This window comes from Anticarsia gemmatalis, chromosome 24, assembly GCF_050436995.1.
Source record: "Anticarsia gemmatalis isolate Benzon Research Colony breed Stoneville strain chromosome 24, ilAntGemm2 primary, whole genome shotgun sequence".
Taxonomy (NCBI): domain Eukaryota; kingdom Metazoa; phylum Arthropoda; class Insecta; order Lepidoptera; family Erebidae; genus Anticarsia; species Anticarsia gemmatalis.
Window position 1 is genome coordinate 5,745,795 of NC_134768.1, and position 21,211 is coordinate 5,767,005.

General features: G+C 34.8%; 1 protein-coding gene and 1 long non-coding RNA gene across 2 annotated transcripts; both read right to left on the reverse strand.

Moving 5' to 3' along the window:
• Nucleotides 1-472: 472 nt before the first annotated feature.
• On the reverse strand, nucleotides 473-19,789 carry LOC142983397 (cytochrome P450 4V2-like). The gene is made up of 10 exons (XM_076130233.1): nucleotides 19,645-19,789; nucleotides 19,292-19,381; nucleotides 19,011-19,121; nucleotides 12,697-12,882; nucleotides 11,968-12,158; nucleotides 11,763-11,811; nucleotides 11,150-11,339; nucleotides 10,590-10,741; nucleotides 9,786-9,959; nucleotides 473-558 (listed from the first exon to the last, which is right to left on the reverse strand). Exons 1-10 carry the CDS (start codon nucleotides 19,787-19,789, stop codon nucleotides 473-475), a joined length of 1,374 nt encoding a protein of 457 aa, XP_075986348.1.
• Nucleotides 13,577-14,763, reverse strand: LOC142983495 (uncharacterized). The gene is made up of 2 exons (XR_012960093.1): nucleotides 14,387-14,763; nucleotides 13,577-14,310 (listed from the first exon to the last, which is right to left on the reverse strand). It is a non-coding gene; the product is annotated as an uncharacterized LOC142983495 (long non-coding RNA).
• Nucleotides 19,790-21,211: the final 1,422 nt, after the last annotated feature.

Genomic DNA, 21,211 nt, shown 5'->3' on the forward strand with positions numbered 1-21,211 from the left:
ACTTGGTAGAAAAAGAAACAACAACCAGGGGGGCTATCACGTATCTCAGTTGACAGCCATTTGAAAGCCACTATGCTATTGTTTTCTCCCTTAGATTATAGTGATTAATACGTTACGTCAAAGCAGCAATGCACTGAATAGTGACCATAGATTTGACGTATACTAGCTGTCAACTGAGATACGTGATAAGCCCGCAGTATTATATTTATGTATTCAGTTAGTACGGAAAAACTTTCAACATGTAATTACAATTTTCACGTCAATTACAATTCCTATCTCATAAAATAACAAGTTATTATCAATGACTGCGCAATAACCGTGACATCTCAACTGAAATAACTAAAGAGCTTAATATAACGATTTCATCTGATAACATAATTTGTCGCCCTTGGCGCCCGTCAAAAAATTATGCCCCTAATTTCGTACCTTACCTTCCAAAATCACGAAATATACGTAGTAATAAGTAGCTGATTCATTCATTTTCTTTGGGCTTGCCGGGCGGCGGCCCAATAAGGATTTTAGTTTTGATTTTTCTCGATAGAGGCGCTACTGAGCTGTCTGTGAATATTTAACTATATTAGTAATGTTATATGTAATTAGGATTGTCAATCTTCAACCGATTTACGTTTTTTTTCTGTTTCTAACTATTTATTTCAGTTTTTTATTTACTACTATGTACTAATAGCATGAACGTGAAATTGAGTTTGATTTTTCTTTTTTTATGTAAAACGGCTGAATCGTTTTGTATACAATTCGGTAGAAAGACAGATTGTCTCTAGAACGAGGAAATACTCTACTATTTTCTATAAAACACTGTGTAGAAGTTATTGCAAATATAAGCTGGACTTTCATTAAAAGAAAACATACCACGGCCGGACGAATTATTTTTACCTTGTATTTCGCTGGCGCCATCTGCGATTAGTTCCCTATTTCTTCACGGAACCCGAGTAATGTAATTACTCTGGAACAGATTTCGGGTTCACCTAATCTGTGATAGAGATCATTTATTACTGTTACATTAGCCGCCGGCCGCTTATTACTAGATGTGATTGACTGTACTACCGATATTGGGAACGAATAATTATGTTGATGGATTGCTTAGCTAATTGTTTCTATAGGCTTATTTGTTTTAAATTCAACTTAACTTTAGGGTCTTTACAATATGTAGGTACAATCTTTGCTTAGATATCTGTGTCTTTTTCCTACATCTTCGAAAAAATACTCACTTTTTGTTTCTTAATCGAAAGTGACATGACGTTACATCGTGGTATGTTTATTTGGACCCGAGTACAGCGTGTTTAGAACTCTCCATTCCCTTCTATAACTTTGATGCTTATAACTAAGTCAGTTTTTATTTTCTTGTAGCCAAAAACGTAAAATTAAGTAGGTATACGTTTAAAATTTTTAACTAACATCCAACTAACGTAAGTACTATTAAGACATTTTTATTCGTTACTTTCTACGTCATTTCTATGTATTTCCAATCATTTCTATCAGTGGCATCTTTCCTTCGTACATTCTTCTACATTTTACACAAAAATCTTAATTCAATACATACGCCTGTTGAATGGCGAAACGCACAAAATGCCATAATTAGTCGCATTAAGCCGAAGTCACACTTACACCGAGCGTAGCGGGCGTTCGTTCGTGATTTATTGGATTTGCTAATTTCATTGCGTTGAAACGGGAGCATCGAGATTAAGGATGTGTGTTACACCGACGCGTAACTTATAGATAAACATTTTGTTATAATTTTAATACATGCAACATGTATCAGCGCCTTGAGTGCACTTCAAAGCAATTATTTTCTAACAAGGCGAATCAAATATCAAACGCTCGATTGGTAGGCGTAAAAAAAAATCTAAAAGTTCATAATCGCAATTGTTTATAATATTATGCTGGATTATTCTTAAATTGTATGACAGTAACACCAAACATTTTGATATAATTCGACGTTTTTTAACACGATGAATAACACTACACACACAATTTATTGGAACAGTCTTCACACACGTAAAAACTAACAACGGACTACAAAAATGCTACGAAAAAATATATCAAAAGGTCGGTGTACAACACTGCCATATTTTAAGCCGTGTCGGAAATTATGTCGAATGACATTATTCGTTATTATCGTCGTTTCCGAAGTGAGACTTTTAGGATGTGTCTGTCTCGGGCCTCGATCTCATCGCCTTCCATCCGATGAGGGATTATCACACGTTTCTCACGGAAATCTTTAGAATATGGAAATTCTAAGGCACGGGTGAATCTGATTATGTAATGGAGGATGAATGGATCGGGATCGTGAATTAGACTTGAGTAAATATACGTGGTAAGCATTGGGTATGGATTTTCTGATGAACAGTATATTTGTGTGGAAGTAAACGTAATAACGGAATACAATTTTGTACTCGTGTATTAGTGTTGGCAAAAAATTAAGTGTTAATTTAGTGTAAATCTTAAAGTGTGCTTTTTTTCACCTAGAACGGCTAAATCGAGTAGGATGGGAGCATAATTTGTTAGGGTGGTACGTCATATCTAAGGTCGTGATCAATGATCTAGGCTCCTGTTTTATGGGCAGAATTGGGCATATAATGCCTTTATGTCTGTATATAAATATAACAAACCACTGCATTTGAAAATCATAGGTGTGACAAGTTTTACTGCTACAATTTAGTAACTAACTCCATCAAAATCTATCAAAACAACAATAAGTATATAAATAGAGTTATCATTGATTTAGCTTAGCCGCAACTTTACTCTGCCTTCTCTGACATCCTGAGAATTACGCCTGCTAAATCCGAAAAGTTCCGAACTTTGATTACCAACTTACACTTATATTTCAACCACGCAATTATCAACCTTATGGCTGTCATAATAAGAGATTTGTTGGTGGCAAAATAGATTGGTTGACGATATAACAGGATAGATTAAAAAAGTTGGGTTGTTCTAGGAGGTAGTTTTATAGGGATGATCGTTAGTTACCCTTTAGTTGCAAAAGATCTTTAGAATTGCGATTGTTAGTTTTTTATTTATGGTGCTTTGGGTTAAAAGAACAATCTATACTTAATATTAAAAAGCTGAAGAGTTTGTTTGTTTGTTTGTTTGTGTGAACGCGCTAATCTCAGGAACTACTGGTCCGATTTGAAAAATTCAGTGTTCGATAGCCCATTTATCGAGGAAGGTTATAGGCTATATATCATCACGCTACGACCAATAGGAACAGAGTACCAGTAAAAAATGTTACAAAAACGGGGAAAATCATGACTCATTCTCTCTTATGTAATGCAAGCGAAGTTGCGCGGGTCAGCTAGTGTTTATCATAACCACAAACGAAATATGGCTTTTAATTGCGCGACTATATTACAATGAACATGACGATAAAAGTTTTTAATACTAAGAACTGTTCTTTTTATTTAAGAAATGGGCGTCTCCGTGCTTCTGAGGGCACGTTAAAAGTCGGTCCCGGTTGTTGTCTACTAAGATAACAGTCGTTAAGCCACGTCAAAGGCCTCTCGGGCGGCTTGAACAACTTTGACTCTAGGTTGACCACTAACCATACGACAAACAACAACATTTAAGAAATGTTTCTATAGGTAATATTCTTCAAAAAGATCAGATGCTTAGTAAACGATTTTAAACTCTCGTGACCTGTACACATAATATTACAATGAAACGGGTTACGTTACACTTTGAAGTACTTGTAACTGATATATGTTTGCGGGTAAATTGGTGTTTTGTCACTTACAAATTGAAAAAAAAAGTAGTTTGAAGGGATCGTAGCACTTGGCGACTCTTCATTCCAATGAGAATTAAGTGTCACTTTATTGTATGTTTGCAGCCGATGATAAAAAATATTCTAACAAATTATACACTAAAACGATGACGTATACAAATTGCATCAAGAAACAACACGGAGGGGTGTTTATAAATCGCTTTAACTTCTCTGAAATATCAATTTAACTTATCTTCTTTGAAAAGAAAAACTTTCCATCGAGACGTCGCCGAGTTGGATTTCGATTACTCGCAAGGGTGTGCACTTTTTGAACAATTATTTTATCGAGCTAATTATTTTCTTTAAACAAGAAGCGAGGGATGTTTTTAAGTATCGTTGCAAGAGACGTTCTTTGGTATCTGCCTACCTTTATGGGAGAAAGGCGAGAGATGTTTGTGTGTGTGTTAGAACGGTCTCGTGTTTTATTTAGTCGACAAAAATCAAAGACTAATAATTAATATTTGTGCTGACAGAATATTATTATTATTGTAAAAAATCTACTATTGAACACGAGGAAATTTTAAACAATTTAAGATCTAGAGTAACTGTTTCATATATTTGAAATAGTTTAATAAATATGCAAAAATTAACTCTGGATTAAAATTTGATAAAAGGCGTAACAATATACAGGGTGTTAATGCTGCGAACTTAAATCCTCGAACTAATATTGTTTGCAAAAACTCGCAACCCTAGAGATTTCTCCAACCCCGTCCGAATCCGGGATTTAAGTTCGCAGAATTAACACCCTGTATATTTGCTGAAGACATATTTTATTTTGGACTGTAAGTTAAAGTCTGTAAGCAATTGTCTTTAAAATGTATATAAGTTTTACCTTAAACATTATCTACATCTTAGTAGTCGATTTCCCGAAGTAAAAAGTATAATGCAGTTGCTGCTGGGTCACTGCTGTGCCATCTCCCATGGGATGGCGAGGCGGTGATTATTGTACTTTATTGTCTAAGTATTTGAAATTTGAAATTTGTATTTATAATAATAATAATATAATATTATCTATATATATAAAAGAAAGTCGTGTTAGTTACACCACTTATAACTCAAGAACGGCAGAACAGATTTGGCTGAAAATTGGTAAGGAGGTAGCTTAGAGCCAGGAGATGGACATAGGATACTTTTTATCCTACAAATAATAAATAAAAATAATAAAAAAATAATATCAAATTTGTATAATTTTTCCCATACAAACGTTTTATAAATAAAATGGAGAGTCAATTTGTAATTTATTACTGCTGCATAAAGTTCAAATTCGCGTGCGCGTTGGAGAATATAATATCGCGTTCTGAAACTCAACAAAAGTGAAAGCGAACGCGACAAAATTGCATAGTCTCAAAATACATAGTACATAAATAGTGGTCGGCTTTGAGAAACTCAGTTTTAGCTAACTTCAGTTGTTAATCTGTCCAGTTATTTTTTAATTAGACTATATAGAAATCGAAAGATAAATCTTAAGTTTGTCATAAATTAAATTATAAATTTCTGAACGCAATCATAATATTTGACATTAGATTTGACAACCAACTAATATGTCAATCCATCCTGTCGCATTTCAGAGCACGGAAAAAAGTATTATTACGATATTATATCTATCTCTGTGGCTACGTGCGCGAGAACTTAAAATTGAAGTCGATAAAGTACATATGTAAATATGTTAGTAAAGGTAGTGATATGGCTGTCTTCGGTGTCAACAATGCAAATGATGAAATATCACAGTACCAGATGGGTCGCTATGTAAATAGCAATGAAGCAATTTGGCTAATCTTTTCATTTGCGATCCATGAAAGACACACAACAGTAGTCCATTTGGCAGTCCATTTAGAAAATGGTCAACGAGTTTATTTTAATGAATCTAACGCGGCAGGCAGAGCGGCACATCCACCGCCGACAACATTAACAAGTTTCTTCACAGTCTGTCCAACTGATGATTTTGCTCGCACTTTGCTGACATGCCACGCTATTACACATGGAACGCATCATCAAAATCGTTTCAGCGTCAAAAACAAGGAACACCAGTTGAAGGTCATCCAAATGTAATTGATTCAGATGCTCTGGGTCGCATCTACACAGTACATCCAAATAACGATGAATGTTATTATTTGCGGTTGTTGTTGGTGAATGTTCGTGGTCCGACATCGTTTAAACAACTGAGAACAGTTGATGGACAGCTGTGTGCGACTTACCGTGAGGCATGTCAACTATTACATTTACTTGAGAACGATTCGCACTAGGATGATACGCTCAAGGATTCCGTAATATCTTCGTCACCGCATCAAAATCGTACATTGTTTGCGATTATCATATCGACATGTTTCCCCTCGAATCCAAAAGATTTGTGGGTTAAGTATAGAGATAACATGTCTGAGGATGTTTTGCATCGTGTGCGCCGTCAAATTTTGAATCCTACAATACAAATGAATGAAGAAATTTACAATGACACATTGATCATGATAGAAGATATGTGTTTATTGATGGCAAATAAAGTATTGTCGTGTTTGGGAATGACAGCACCCAATCGTCATATGCACGATGCATTAAACCACGAGTTGCAAAGAGAACATCAGTACGACATTGAAGCATTGGCCGAAACAGTTCGTACAAATGTTCCACAATTTAATCAACAACAAAGAATTGCGTCCGACACTTTGATAGAAGCTGTGAGCAGTGGATCTGGTGGAATTTATTTTCTTGATGCTCCCGGAGGAACCGGAAAAACGGTTTTAATTTCATTGCTTTTGGCGAGGATCAGATCGCGAAATGATGTTGCTCTAACGTTGGCTTCGACTGGAATAGCTGCAACTCTGCTAGAAAGCGGGCGAACTGCACATTCTGCCTTGAAATTACCACTAAACATGCAAATAACCGAAACACCAATTTGCAATATCGCCAAAAATAGCGCAATGGCCAAGATCCTACAGGTATGCAAATTGATTGTTTGGGATGAATGCACAATGGCCCATAAGAGGTCACTAGAGGCACTGGACAGAACGTTGAAAGATCTTCGTGACAACCAAAATATTTTCGGTGGGGCCATGATTCTGTTGTCAGGTGATTTTCGTCAGACTCTTCCAGTTATTTCCCGATCAACTGTTGTTGATGAACTAAATGTATGCCTAAAATCATCAAATTTGCGGCAGTACGTAAAGACACTCCACTTAACAACTAACATGCGAGTATTTTTGCAACAAGATGAAACTGCAAATGTGTTTGCGAAGCAGTTGTCAGACATTGGAAATAATAAAGTTGCAGTGAACACCTCGACCGGATTCATCAAATTACCTACAGATTTGTGTCACATCACGGACTCAAAAGTGGAGCTTATTCAGCGAGTTTTCCCAGATATAGCGCAAAAGTTCAATAACCATAATTGGCTGGGTGAAAAATATGTCGAGGATCTTAATGCGACCATTCAAAAATTTCTTCCGGGACAGTTGGTTTCCTTCAAATCAGTCGACACCGTAATGAATCAGGATGACGTAATCAACTATCCCACTGAGTTCTTAAATTCACTGGAATTGCCTGGATTACCACCTCACAATTTGCAGTTAAAAGTAGGATCAGTTGTCATCATGCTGTGTAACATTAATCAACCTCGACTATGCAATGGAACAAGACTGGCTGTGAAAAGACTGATGAATAACGTCATTGAGGCGACAATCATAAAAGGAAAATACAAAAGAGAGGATGTCTTGATCCCGCGGATACCGATGATTCCAACGGACTTACCATTCGATTTAAACGCTTACAATTTCCAGTACGTCTGGCCTTTGCGATGACCATAAATAAATCGCAAGGACAGTCATTAGAAGTTTGTGGAATCAACTTGGAGTTTCCCTGTTTCGCGCATGGACAATTATACGTCGCGTGTTCGCGCGTCGGAAAACCGTCTTCTTATTTACGCACCACAAAATAAAACAAAAAATATAGTTTATGAGAAAGCTTTAAATTAATAAACAGACTGTATTTTAACAGTGTGTGTCTGTGAATATCAAATTTAAACCTTATAAATAGCCAGTATTTCAGGAAAACTCTGTTTTCTAAGTAAGCAACATGATGTATCGAAAATAATAATACAACTTCATGCTTTATTCGATAGATGCATTTTAATTAAATACAGATTCGATTTGTTTGTTTTAAAATCATTTTATACAAAAGATTTATTTATTTATTTATTAAGATCGATGAGGCAGTACGAAGTCTGCCGGGTCAGCTAGTTATTATTATAAATACAAATTTATAGGTTATAGGTATTAGGAACAATTGTGAGTCTAAAGGTTACTCGAATAAATGAATATTATTATTATTATAATGTCATCTATAGTCGGACCATTACAAGCATGCGAACTACGTCATAATTAAAATAATCATAGTGCATATGTCATATTGTGCAAGTGTGAGCTAGAGAGAGTCTAGTCTCAGGTAGCTGGTACCTTCGTAATGATCTGAGTATAGATTATTTACTATCTGCCAAAAATCCAATTGAAATAGGACTGGATTTTTAATGATATTAGTCGTCAAAAGTATTTAAAACTTTTTATTAATTTAACAGCTTAATAAAAAAACTTATTTTTTACGCAAAAAAACTATAAATTGTTATTAAATAAACTTTGCTAAATTTTATTCTAGAGGTCAGACACCAACAAAATTTTCCTAAGAATTTATTCATTTTAAGTACCAAAGTATTTGGTTAGCCGTAAAATATTTTTAACCTCTTCAATTCTGAAATTTAGAGGTTAACAATCTTTCTTCTTGAAATTTTGAATTTCTGAAATTCAAATAAATATGTACGAATTATTTGTCGGCGGTTGTAAAGTTAGAAATTGGACGATATTTACGTATTTCAGAGGTGAACTTAAACAAAGTTTATTAAACGTAAAAGCTTTTCAATAGTCTTGTCTAAATATTGTAGAAACATTTTCTACGATTCAGCCATGCATTTATTTTGGACTAATACAAAGAAGCATTTAACATTTTTAATACACAAAATAAATACCTCATAAAAATAAAAGACGGTGAATTCATAATATTTTACTTTTTAAAGACAAGTTTACGTTTACCAAGTGCCTTAAAAATTGGATTTTAATGATGCAATTAATATAATATTATGTTCATTAGGATTTTTGGCCGACGTACACGTCAGCGAAATCCTATCGTTCTATATTCATTGGATGCCACAGCCTAACTTTGATCGACGCGACGATCAAATTATCATCATTATTGTAAACACTGTCGACTGATTGCCAACTAAATATTCTACGATGAGTTTATTTTTTATTTTATTTTATTTAAATATTATCTGCATCTTTAGCAAATTAGTATCTTCTGTGTGGACAAATAAGTTAATACACAATACCAAGGTGGAATAAAGTAGATTAGCATCGTGTTTCTATTGAAATATCAAAACCGGATACGGGTTTTAGGAACACGGTAAATTTTAATATTTCAATACTTTTTTCAGCGGAGATACGATATCTTCGAAATATATGTACTAAAGTCGTCTTCAATGATCTAAATGCGTATATTTCTCCTGAAAAATAAAATAATATAAGTAAAACATCGCAAGAAAACGTCTTTTTCATCGGCAGCGTGGTGAACTCAATCCTATCCCACATAGATCTTAACTCACAAAAAACTAATGAGACTGAAAATCTCTTCATTCTGTAAGTAAAAAAATATAATTGAAAATATTTCAGTATTGCGTTTGAAGGCATCTATTTGAATGCCAAATAATGCAAATATCTATGAAACATATTTATAAGTTTAATTGTCTTGTATCGTGCTTGGCGACTAACTTATCCAGTATGGATAAATCTATTGCAGGGAGTGTCTTTATAAAGTAAAAAAATAACTTAACTTCAATGCAAATGCACATCCAACACAGAACAAATTAATATCTATGAAATATACAAAGTCTAATTCTTCCAGAATCGTGCTTGCCGACCAATACTGGATAAGTTTAAATAAGGAAGTGTTTTGAAAAAATATAAATGCTTATTACCAACACAATTTCTTCTTCCTAAACTAAAACCTGCGAAAAGTCCCGCTGGGGGGCGCTTGCAGTTGAGCCACCGGTCTGGATTAAATTCATCTGCATCTTCACCCCATAGTGGGTGACGGTTAACACCATATATTGAGCCAACGATGGAACTTCCCTTTCGTAATGTGTAGTTTTCTGTAATAAATATAATTGTATATTAGCAGGAGTATCTATTTTGATTGTAAATTTAAGTATATTAGTATGTTTATCAGTGGTCTTGTATTACAACAAGCATTAGTTTGTTGCTGTTGTCGTATGGTTAGAGGTCAACCTAGTGTCAGTTTGTCAAGCCGCCCGACAATCCCTTGACACGGCTTAACGACTGTTATCTTAATAGACAACAACCGGGACCGACTTTTTACGTGCCCTCCGAAGCACGGAGACGCCCAGCTCAAATACCACTATGCTGACACCAAACTATGGAATGACCGTGCCAAGAGTTACTTAACCCACAGGTTGTTTACCAACCGGTGAGCACTACTGGCTATGGGCGCCTCACAAGATTTGGTATACGGTGATGATAGGCTTATAAAACTCGTGTATTTCATACCTTTGAGTAGAACAGGTGTGATGATATAAATAAGAAACAATACAGATGATTTGGTATGAAACAAAATTTTGCTAAGAAGCTGATTATTGTTATTAAAATAAGATGCTGGTGACAGACAAAAACGTACGCCTATTAATTAATAGGCGTACGTTTTTACCTACCTCCCCTTTTTTAAAAGTAGATATAAGTGTACGAGTGATACAATATATTCATACTCAATTTAATGTCGTCGTGAACTGTTCTTCCGACAACTGGTACAGGAGGATACAGTCTGATAGTTTCTTTGATCACAGCTTCTAAATATAATAGTTTTGGCAGATCTTCCTTCTCCACATCTCGGTCTGATTCTCCAAATACCTGTTGTATCCTGGCCACAGGATTAAACATTAAATCAGTCAGAGGCAGTTTCCGGGTTATGGGTCAATGCCGGATAGCCTATTCGATAAATGAAATTAGAGCCTTGCCTCACTAGGACGCCATGGCGTCTGCTTGGATACGTAGACAGCGACGCCGCCATGGCGTCATAGTGAGAGGCAGGGCTCTTACCGCAAATGCACTAAAACATCTGTCAATATGCTTATAATGTTCCTGCGCGCGCATTTATCTTATTTCGGTTAACTCTCTTTGTAAAAGAGGGGTTAACAATACGCGAATGCGATTTATCGAATAAGCCACCCATTTTGTAGTAAGCTACGTATATCTATTTTATTTTCTAAAAATATTTAACACGGAAACGCAGTTTGGCTAGTTAGAAAATAAATTATTCAAAACATACTCTTCATAAATCTGTTTTTGGACATCGGGGCGAGTACCGATGGACTTCAAAGCATAAACTAAAGTTGTACTCGTTGTGTCATATCCAGCAATGATGAACGTCTCCAAATGCTGCCTTATATCTTCGTCTGAAGAGATTTCGTTCTTTATAGGCGTCCCTAATATGAAATCTAATGTCGATTTGGTGCTCTCTGTAAATAAAATGTTGAAGTTACCATATTGTTCAAAAATTAAGCATCCGCCTCAATACGATCAAAATATTATGCTGCTTCAAAACTTACAATTACTTTGCATAATAGTACTGCACAATAAAATTTAACTACACCTTCAAACTAATAATCTATGTAGAATCAGCTCCAAAAGTCGTTGAATATATCTCATCAAGAAAACATCTGACGGTGATTAAAATGATTAACGTCAAATAATTCTACCTGTTTTTTTTCATGTATTTATTAACATTTGGTAATGAAGACGTTTTAAAAGTATGAAGGTGTAAAGCGACTTATGGAGCTGACTGTACATAACTACAATGTTAAACAATATAAACTTGCAATATATTGGTCAATGTTATCGTAGGTCTTATATCTACTTAAGATTTTGTGCAAAACAATAACCTTCCATGCCATGGTCGCCTTCAAGATCTAGTTTTCTTTTGCGAATCACCTGAAAAGAGTAGAAATTTACATGAGAATTGCATGCATAAACTACAAACTCAAATACAAGTACAAAAATTAAAACAGTTTCCCTACAAAAGAGCCGTTAGGGCCAATTATTTTATCCATCCATTTCTATTCAAATTGCATTGATGTTCATATTTACCTCATATCTTAGATCCTTAGCTTTGTTCATAATTATATCTTGTTGTTTTTTAAGATTGCTTCTGTTGTAAAAGAACGGAATGAGCAGCCAAGTTTTCTTCACTCTTTCAATAAATAAGACAAATAAATTATCAGTTTCGTATGCATAATTAGTATTGATCATGTCATCAGGTCGGTGACCCAGTGTCGTTTCTGAAACCATAAATATTTATATTTTAGTATTTTGCGTTTGAAAGTTTTTATTTGTAGTCCTCTTTTATGATAGAGATTATGTTGCATAACAATCTGATTTGCGCCCCTCGCAGAATCATTTTACAGAAAATTTTCAATGCCAAACACTCGATACTCGACAGTACTAATTGTAGAGAATCGCTCTGATGTAGCGCGATTCTGTACAATCGGTGTATGTGCTGCCAAAATAATTTCTACGACGCCGACGCCCGTCAGATTTTCATACAAAATTTCTTGATGGCAAGCCGGTTGTTGGTAGTCGATAGTAGTAGAGAATCGTGCTATTGTAACTCGATTCACTGCTACTGTCGACTACCGACAACCGAGCTGTCATCGAGAAATTTTGTATGTTAATCTGATCAGCGCCTCTGACGGGTGTCGTAGGAATTATTTTGGCAGTACATTATAAATGTCAAAATTTCGATACTCGACAGTACCGACTGTACAGAATCGCGCTACAGTATACCTTACTAATTATACTATAGAATGAATTACTTACTACTAACAGTTTCTAGTATATGATTGCTCATATACCAATATGGATTAAATGTTCCTTTGCCCACTTCAGTAGCTAGTTTACGAACTAGTTCTCTTGATTTACAATTAAATACTTCCATGTAGCTGTCCAGTACACGTGTGGCGAAGGCTGGGTTGAATAGTTTACGATTTTTCTTCCATAATGGCACTACAAAAATCACATATAAAAAATAAGATTACTTTATGAATATATGCATAATAGTTTGAGCGGGTTGGGGACTTTGGCCAGCATGGTGGATTCAAGGCCTAACCCCTCCCTCGTTTGGGTGGAGACCCTTGCCCTGTAGTGGGACAGTAACGGGATAAAAAAAATAGAGATATATAATAAGTAACTGTTTGTGCCTGAATCTAGCTGCATCGAGCTCGTAAAATACTATAGTACGGCAACTTAGTAGAAAACCTTGGAATGCAGGATTTAAATAGGTATGATTAAAGGTTTGTTGTATCTCCGATAAAAAGAAGGCAAAGCCAACAGGCAACCAGGTATCTTCCACCACTAGTATACGTCAAATTGAGGTCACTATTTAGTACATTGCTGCCTTGACGTTACGTGTTAATCATTATAATCTATGAGTGAAAACAATGATACGTATTGAGACTGCATATAATAATATGTAGTATATCAATAAAAATATAAATTTTATTTTATGAGACAGTAATCATCTCGTTGAATTCTAAGAATCGTAAATTGTTATAAAATATAAATATTTCAAAAATAATGACGGCAAGCAGTGTTATTTAGAGGCAAAATGTAGACATAGCACAATATTATGGCGTGGTCTGAAACCACTTTAACCCTGTTTAATATATAACGTCGGACTGGGTTTAAATAAAATCACAAATGTAATTACATAGTTTTATTTCATCGCAATTCTTATATTACTTAGTCTAAGTAATTTCCAATTAAAGGCAACGTCAGTGTAATTAATTTCAAAAACACATTGAACACTAATAAAAGTTATAGTACAATGACCATTAGAACGCGGGGTTGGAAGGAACTTGAAAATGTGAGAGATAACATTATTTAGAAGGACTCTGTAGCTCGATTCTGTACAGGCGGTACTGTCGAGTATCGAAAGTTTGACATTTAGAATGTCCTGCCAAAATAGTTCCTACGACGCCCGTCAGAGGCGCTGATTAGATTTTCATACAAAATTTCTCGATCACAAGCCGGTTGTCGGTAGTCGATAGTAGTAGAGAATCGAGCTACTGATAGGGTAGGTTAAGATGAAGCAGGTCAATGAACCATTGAAGCAGGAGTACTTATTGTAGCGGGGTTTTAATGAACAGGACGGTGAACTACTGACGTAGATACGTCACAGTTGCCATAACACGGAGGTGGTTCATATTCGGCTGTAGCAGGCCGGTGATATACTGACGAAGGTGCATCACAATTACCATAACACGGAGGTGATTCGTACCTGGCTAAACCAGGTTGATTATCGACTGCATCAAATATTACGTCTCTGCTATAACGAAGATGTTCAGCTGGCTTTATGTCAGTATCGATCCTTAAAATCCTAAAGCCAGTAGGACTCGCAAGCAAAGTGCCCACAGCACACAGAATCACCAACCACTAAAAACATATGAATTCGATTAACATAAATGTTTTAATTAAAATAATTTATTATATTAGTAGTATTATATTTTACCTTAAGCATCTTTATCGTAGAGGAGTTGCGATTGCAATATTATGTCAACAGGTAAACCTTCACTTTTATACTTGTATCACTCTCAAAACCTGTACACCAAAAAACCCATAGTATTTGCGCAACTTTATTCATGTATAATGCTATAAATGGATATAAAACCAGTTTGTTTGTCTCTTTGTCTGGTGCGCTACGCCCGGTTGTACTAAAATAGATGATTTAGCTAGACGTTATTAATGGCCCGGAAACAAATATCAGCTAAGTACATGTTTTACAAATAAAAAAGCTTGGTTAGTATTTATTATAATAATTCGTTTTTATATAGTTTGTTATGTATGTTGGGAAGATATTCGGTTTTTTTTTTAAATATTATGTTAAGAGCGTACTCTCGCCAACAAGCTTGACGATTAAGCTTAAATTATTTGTTACCAAAAAAATAAACTATTTTTCATTTTCACGTCTAGCCAAATGCCTCTTAAGTTTGGTTGTCTGCATACACAGTAAGAAGTTACGTATCATAATTGGTATTAAAAGGTGATATAATGACAAAAGCTTTTAAATGATCTAGGTCGACTATATCAGTAATCCTGTATAAATGATATTATTAGACAACAAAGTAGAGAAAACGTCTTAAAAAAAAGCTAATTTGATACAAATTCACACAAACTCATTGGCAGAGGTATATGAAAATGTATTTCAGTGGTTGGCCGTTAATAATAATAAGTTCAATGTAATAGGGGTACATCTTTATTAGTTATTCTAGAAATACATACAATCAGCACGAATTACAGCAAGGATTGTAGTAAAATGACTGTTTCCAATATAAGAATGGGTGGTTTAAAGAATTTTTTAAAACTATAACAAAAAATATTATCAAGTAAGACGATTATTTTTTTCTGCCTCGTGGCGCAGTGGTTTCAGTCGCCACGCTGCTACCGTTGCGTCTGGAGGTCGTGGGTTTGGTCGTGTGGGAACACGAAACTATTATTTGCACGATCCACAAATAATTGTTTCGGTTTCCGTTGTGTCCGATGTTTGTAAAAAATCCCCGCGATACAAGAACAATACTTAGTGCCGGAGTTGTCTATTTAAAACAAACAAAGTAATTACGATTTTAAACTCTCGTGACTATTACACATAATATTATAATGCAACGGGTCTTAAACGCGATTGAAAATGTAAGGTTAGAATACCTAATTTGTTCACCCGACGTTTCGATCGAATTATTCTAACCTTATTTTCAATCGCGTTTAAGACCCGTTGCATTATAATATTAAACAAAATAATTTTAATCAAAATTGGAGCAGGGGGAAAGGAAGTTTGACAAACACGACCTCGAATGGTTTACCATATTCACTTAGCAGGAATATGTACAATTGGAGTGGGAAAACCACATGTTCCGTAACAGAAGGGTGGTTCTGAATCAGGCGTAGCAGGCTGACGGACAACTGGACGCGGTAACCCTCGAAGATTATTATTAGCAGGACTTGCTAGCAACACGCCCACAGCACACAGAACCATCAACAACTGAAACAATCATTAGATTCATATAATAATTAACTTTATTCATTTATCATACGGTCAATGTCAACCTAGTGTCAAAGTTATTCAAGTGTCCTGACACGGCTTAACGACTGTTGCACGACTTAACACGTCATGCGCCACCCATCCATAGAGAGTCCGCTCTAAGTTGGTTCAACCCTCTTGGTCGTTTACTTACTATTGACGGCAAATTGCCATGAAGGCCTCAAGTTATATATTAATACTAGCTGACCCGCGCAACTTCGCTTGCGTCACATAAGAGAGACATAATTTTCCCCGTTTTTGTATAATTTTTCAATGGTACTCTGCTTCTATTGGTCGTAGCGTGATGGTATATAGCCTAAAGCCTTCCTCGATAAATGGGCTATCTAACACCGAAATAATTTTTCAAATCGGACCAGTAGTTCCTGAGATTAGCGCGTTCAAACAAACAAACAAACAAACAAACAAACAAACAAACAAACAGACAAACAAACAAACAATCAAACAAACAAACAAACTCTTCAGCTTTATAATATTAGTATAGATTTAAACAAAAATAAATAAATTTGATTAATATTTTGGTATTTACCTTAAGCATCTTTATCGTGGGAAGCTGCGATTGTACATGCTACCAAGCAGGTAAAACTTCACTTTTATATCTCACGTTTATCCTCATAGATTGGTCCTCAAAAACTGGTATATTAAGAAAATCCATATTTGTTATGCAACTATACATAATAATATAATATATAAGGAAAACGATATTTTACTTACTGTTTAGATTAAGACTACGTCTCACACTTCTCACAGTAGTTATGTCACCATATACTTCAAATTTATTGTTTTTTATTTTTATTATTTAGGGTTCCGTACCTCAATGGTAAAACTGGACCTTATTACTAAGCCTCCGCTGCCTGTCTGTCTTTATCTCTTAAACCGTGATAGCTAGAAAGCAAAGCAAAAAAAAGATGTATTTCCGTTGCCGCTGTAACTACAAATGGGGGTTCCTATATTATAAACGTGTTTTTTTCGTAATTTTTTGGTACTTTGGTACGGAACCCTACATGCGCGAGTCCGACACGCACTTGGCCGGTTTTTATTACATCAAATCTGTTTCCTAACACCCCCCATTGGTTTTTTTTAAATATATTCAATGAACAGAATTGACCTCTCTATAGATTTATTATAAATCTGGGGGCACGGAAGTGCCCCCGCAAGTCGAGCAAAAAAAAAGCGGCACGGCCGTAACATCCTTTTCTCGAAGCAATTCGGGCTATTTTTGACACCCCTATAATTTCGTTGTGGATAAAACAAGAAGCCTGGATTTTCAGCAACTAATAAGTCATTGTATAAACACGGTATATTTAAAATTTCAGTCAATTTGAACCAGTAGTTTAAGAATGACAACTTGTTAAAATTTTGAATTTTGTCACTCACTGATTCACTGACTCACTGACTCACCGATCATCAAAAGTCTAAGGTACTTCTAGCAGACTTAGAAGCTTAAAATTTAGAATACAAATAGGGTTTAGTGTCTTAATCATGGGAAAAATTTAACCACAACGAAATTATAGGGGTGTCAAAAATAGCCCGAATTGCTTCGAGAAAAGGATGTTACGGCCGTGCCGCTTTTTTTTTGCTCGACTTGCGGGGGCACTTCCGTGCCCCCAGATATTTTCTAATTTCGGTCCAGTTTTCTAAATACACCAACTGCAACAATAACTTTGTAATCCCATATAAATGTATAAGATTACAAGGTTACATTTGCAGTTAATGAATTATTATTACTGTAGGAAATAAAATAAATAGGTGTAAATAGGTACCTACTATATGAGGCATAACGGGAGGGGTAAAGTAAGGGTGTTTAGCCCATGAAACTGAACCACTTTCGCATAAAAAAATATGTTGAATTATGAAAAAAAAACGTCTTTCCATACAAATTGGACTTATGTTCGCTCTACAAAAAGAAGTGAGATGCCATCAAAAACATTCTGTAAAAATCTCAAGTCTCGCCGTAAAAAGTTGTGAGATCTATATAATACCAAGTCGATTAATATATTTAGTCTCTACTTAAAGGACCTTCTGTCTTAAGTTATTGCGTATGTTATTATCATGCCAATTTTAAAAAAATACCTTTAAAACAAATAGATCGACTTGGTCATCGCAAGAAAACACAAATTCGCCTTTATTAACATTTTAGGAGTATTAACTTCTTGTCGTGCTGTGTAGTGTGATACCTACATACTAATAATCAAATCATGCGATGGCCAGGTCGGTCTATTTGTTTTAAAGGTATTTTTTTAAAATTGGCATGATAATAACATACGTAATAACTTAAGACAGAAGGTCCTTTAAGTAGAGACTAAATATATTAATCGACTTGGTATTATATAGATCTCACAACTTTTTACGGCGAGACTTGAGATTTTTACAGAATGTTTTTGATGGCATATAGATTTATATGAACACTACAGCAAACACTTTCGTTTTAAGCGATATGACCTCGGTATGAAGCACTACCACATCTCGGCGTTGTTTGTATTTAAAAACCTGTTACTTAGTCACATTTGTTGTTTCGCAGCTCACGAACTCAGAATACTTATTCAAGCATCTTCACTTTGAATCCTTTTTGTCCTTTTCTTTTATATTAGCTTACACCCATGGACATGCACGTGATGTAAGTTTTTTGTTTTAGAATAAAAAAATAAAATAGTTGTATATTTTTTGCCTTTTAAATTACCTTGTAGCATTATCGACTAGACTTTCACGTTACCAATACCGTGCAATTGAGGTTAATTAAATTTAGAGAAATTATTTAATGAGACAGTTACAGATCCAAAATTAAACATAGGATACTTTTAAAACCCATAAATCTACAGGAACATCCTGTTACGATCCTGTCTGGGACGATATTCTTGCCCAGGAGTGGGCTGGGTAAGTGTCTCCTACAAGCAAGGCAACGGTTTCGTACGAACAAGTAAGGGGTCAGGACTTAAGTCCACCAGTACTTTTCTTTTGAGTTTGCATGCCTTCAAGAAATATGTTGAACTTACATGCATCACGATATTTTTATTCACTGTTAGAATAATTTGGGTATGCTTACAGACAGAGGTGACAAGGCCATCACCGAACCATTCCTTCACCAGATCGTAAACGTCGCCTTTGTCTAGGCACTTCTGCAACACTGTCGTGCAGTCGTCCGGATCTGATATAACTGAAACAAGGTAATCATTAATAACAATCTTTATTTATTTACTTTAGTTTTACAACTAAATAGACCTAGGTAGGTCTAGCTTCTTTGTTTTATATAGTCCCACAGCTGTTTATAAAAAATAATTGATATTTCTGTTAACTACAAAAAGGTAAATGAAAATAAGTACTTACAGTAAAAAGTCCTCGGTCCTAAAATTAGTCTTGATACTCCTTTTGATTGTGCTGCGTGTTTGGAACATTTCTTCATGAGCTCCCAATAATCTGAAACCGGTAAAGCATGAAGGAATCGAATGACTTCACTCGTCACTTTTGTAGGAACCTTGCAGACGACAGTTTTTTGTGTTGTTTAAGTTACCTATGAAAAATAAAGAAACCCCCACATGACCTGAGTTATGGACTTAAAGCCTAACCCCTCCCTTGTTTCGAAGGAGATCCTTGAAACTTAGTCATTAGGCTACCACCCCTTTAAAATATCACTAAAAATGTGGTTAAAGATGCTTCAAAAATAACTGTGAATTGCTTACCAACACCAGTTCCAAGTAAAGTCAGGATATGTCCTATAATAGGTAGACCACCAGCACAAACAGGAGGCTCCACATATTTTCTCCTGGTCAATATGATCCACCACGTAAATATAACAATCCATACCGCAATTAAAGACAAAAGCATATTTAAGAATATATCGCTTGAATGGTTGCTAAGAGACTAAACGTTTCAACCAATATAGTCAGATGTTTTATATTTTTTAGATTTTTATGCATACAATACATATAAATATCATTGAATTGTCTGTTTATGACAACACAAAAGTTCACTTACCAGCACTTACACTACAGGATACCAAAGCACTGCTTTTTTTTAAATTCTTGTCTATCTGTCAGTGGTCACCTATTAAACGGCTCAACCGATTTCGAGTAAACTTTATTGAAGATGTATACTTAGGAGTCCACAGGCACTTCCTTAAGAATTAAGAATTCAGCTTTTCATGCGTTAAATAAATAAAAGATCAGAAATAAGCAAAATGAGAGCATTCTGCGTCAAAATTGCAGGCGAATTTTCGGAACACAACTAGTACTTAAGTTAAACATTTTTTGAAATTAGGTACCCGGCATTCACCTTGTGATGAAATTAAAAAAAGACATAGTTTTTTAAGTATTTCTAATCAAAGTCGAATCGATATTTTGTTATTTATTATCTTAAATGCATTTTGAATAGAAACATCATAAAACGTGTTCAGTGCATAACGATAGATAAGCAAAAAGACGGATTATCATTTTATTATATTTGATAATAGCTAATACAAATTTAATTTGTTGAAAAGCCATGGACATGATCTTGGACCATACCTATAACTACATCAAACGTTAAATCAATCAAATTCATTTGTTTTTATGTAGTATAGGAACAAATTCTACGCGGGCAGATTTGAAGCGAAAATTTAGGTTAAAAATAACAATTACAAAATTCTTCTTCAGAAAATAGTGAGACAAAAAATTCGTAAGTAAAATAAACGCAGCCAGTGTTGGTTTTATTCAGGTCTTCTTTTTATATCACTTAAATATTTATACTTACATTGAAAATACATATATATTTGAAAACATACAATTTAGGTGGCCACCGGTTTTGTGAACAGACTTTTCGTCATAACGAAAAGAACCATCTTCTGCATCAGACCCAGGGTCTGTTTGAGGTTTTAAAGTCTTCTATAGATCTTTTAGGCCTTAAAAATATTGTTTAAGTCTCATAAAACTAGTTTAGATATAGGTACTGGTGCTAATTTTATGGTTGGACACTTTGGGGAAATCCTTGACTACAGGGAAAATGGTCTAAGAAACACTTTTATCTATTTTTATTTTTATAATTATAATAAATATGTTTTTCTGTTTTGATTAAAGTTTCTTTGTTGTATATTAGCATAGAAGTAATTAGTTGGTAAAAACTATACCTAAAGCTCATTTTGATTAATTTTCATTCATACATCTTGTCGCACTTTGTGTGTCAAATCAAAAACTATTTACTTTGATTCTAATTTCAATATAACAGTTTTTTATTGGTATATCTGTTACGCTTTTTAATTAAAAGGTAGTGTAT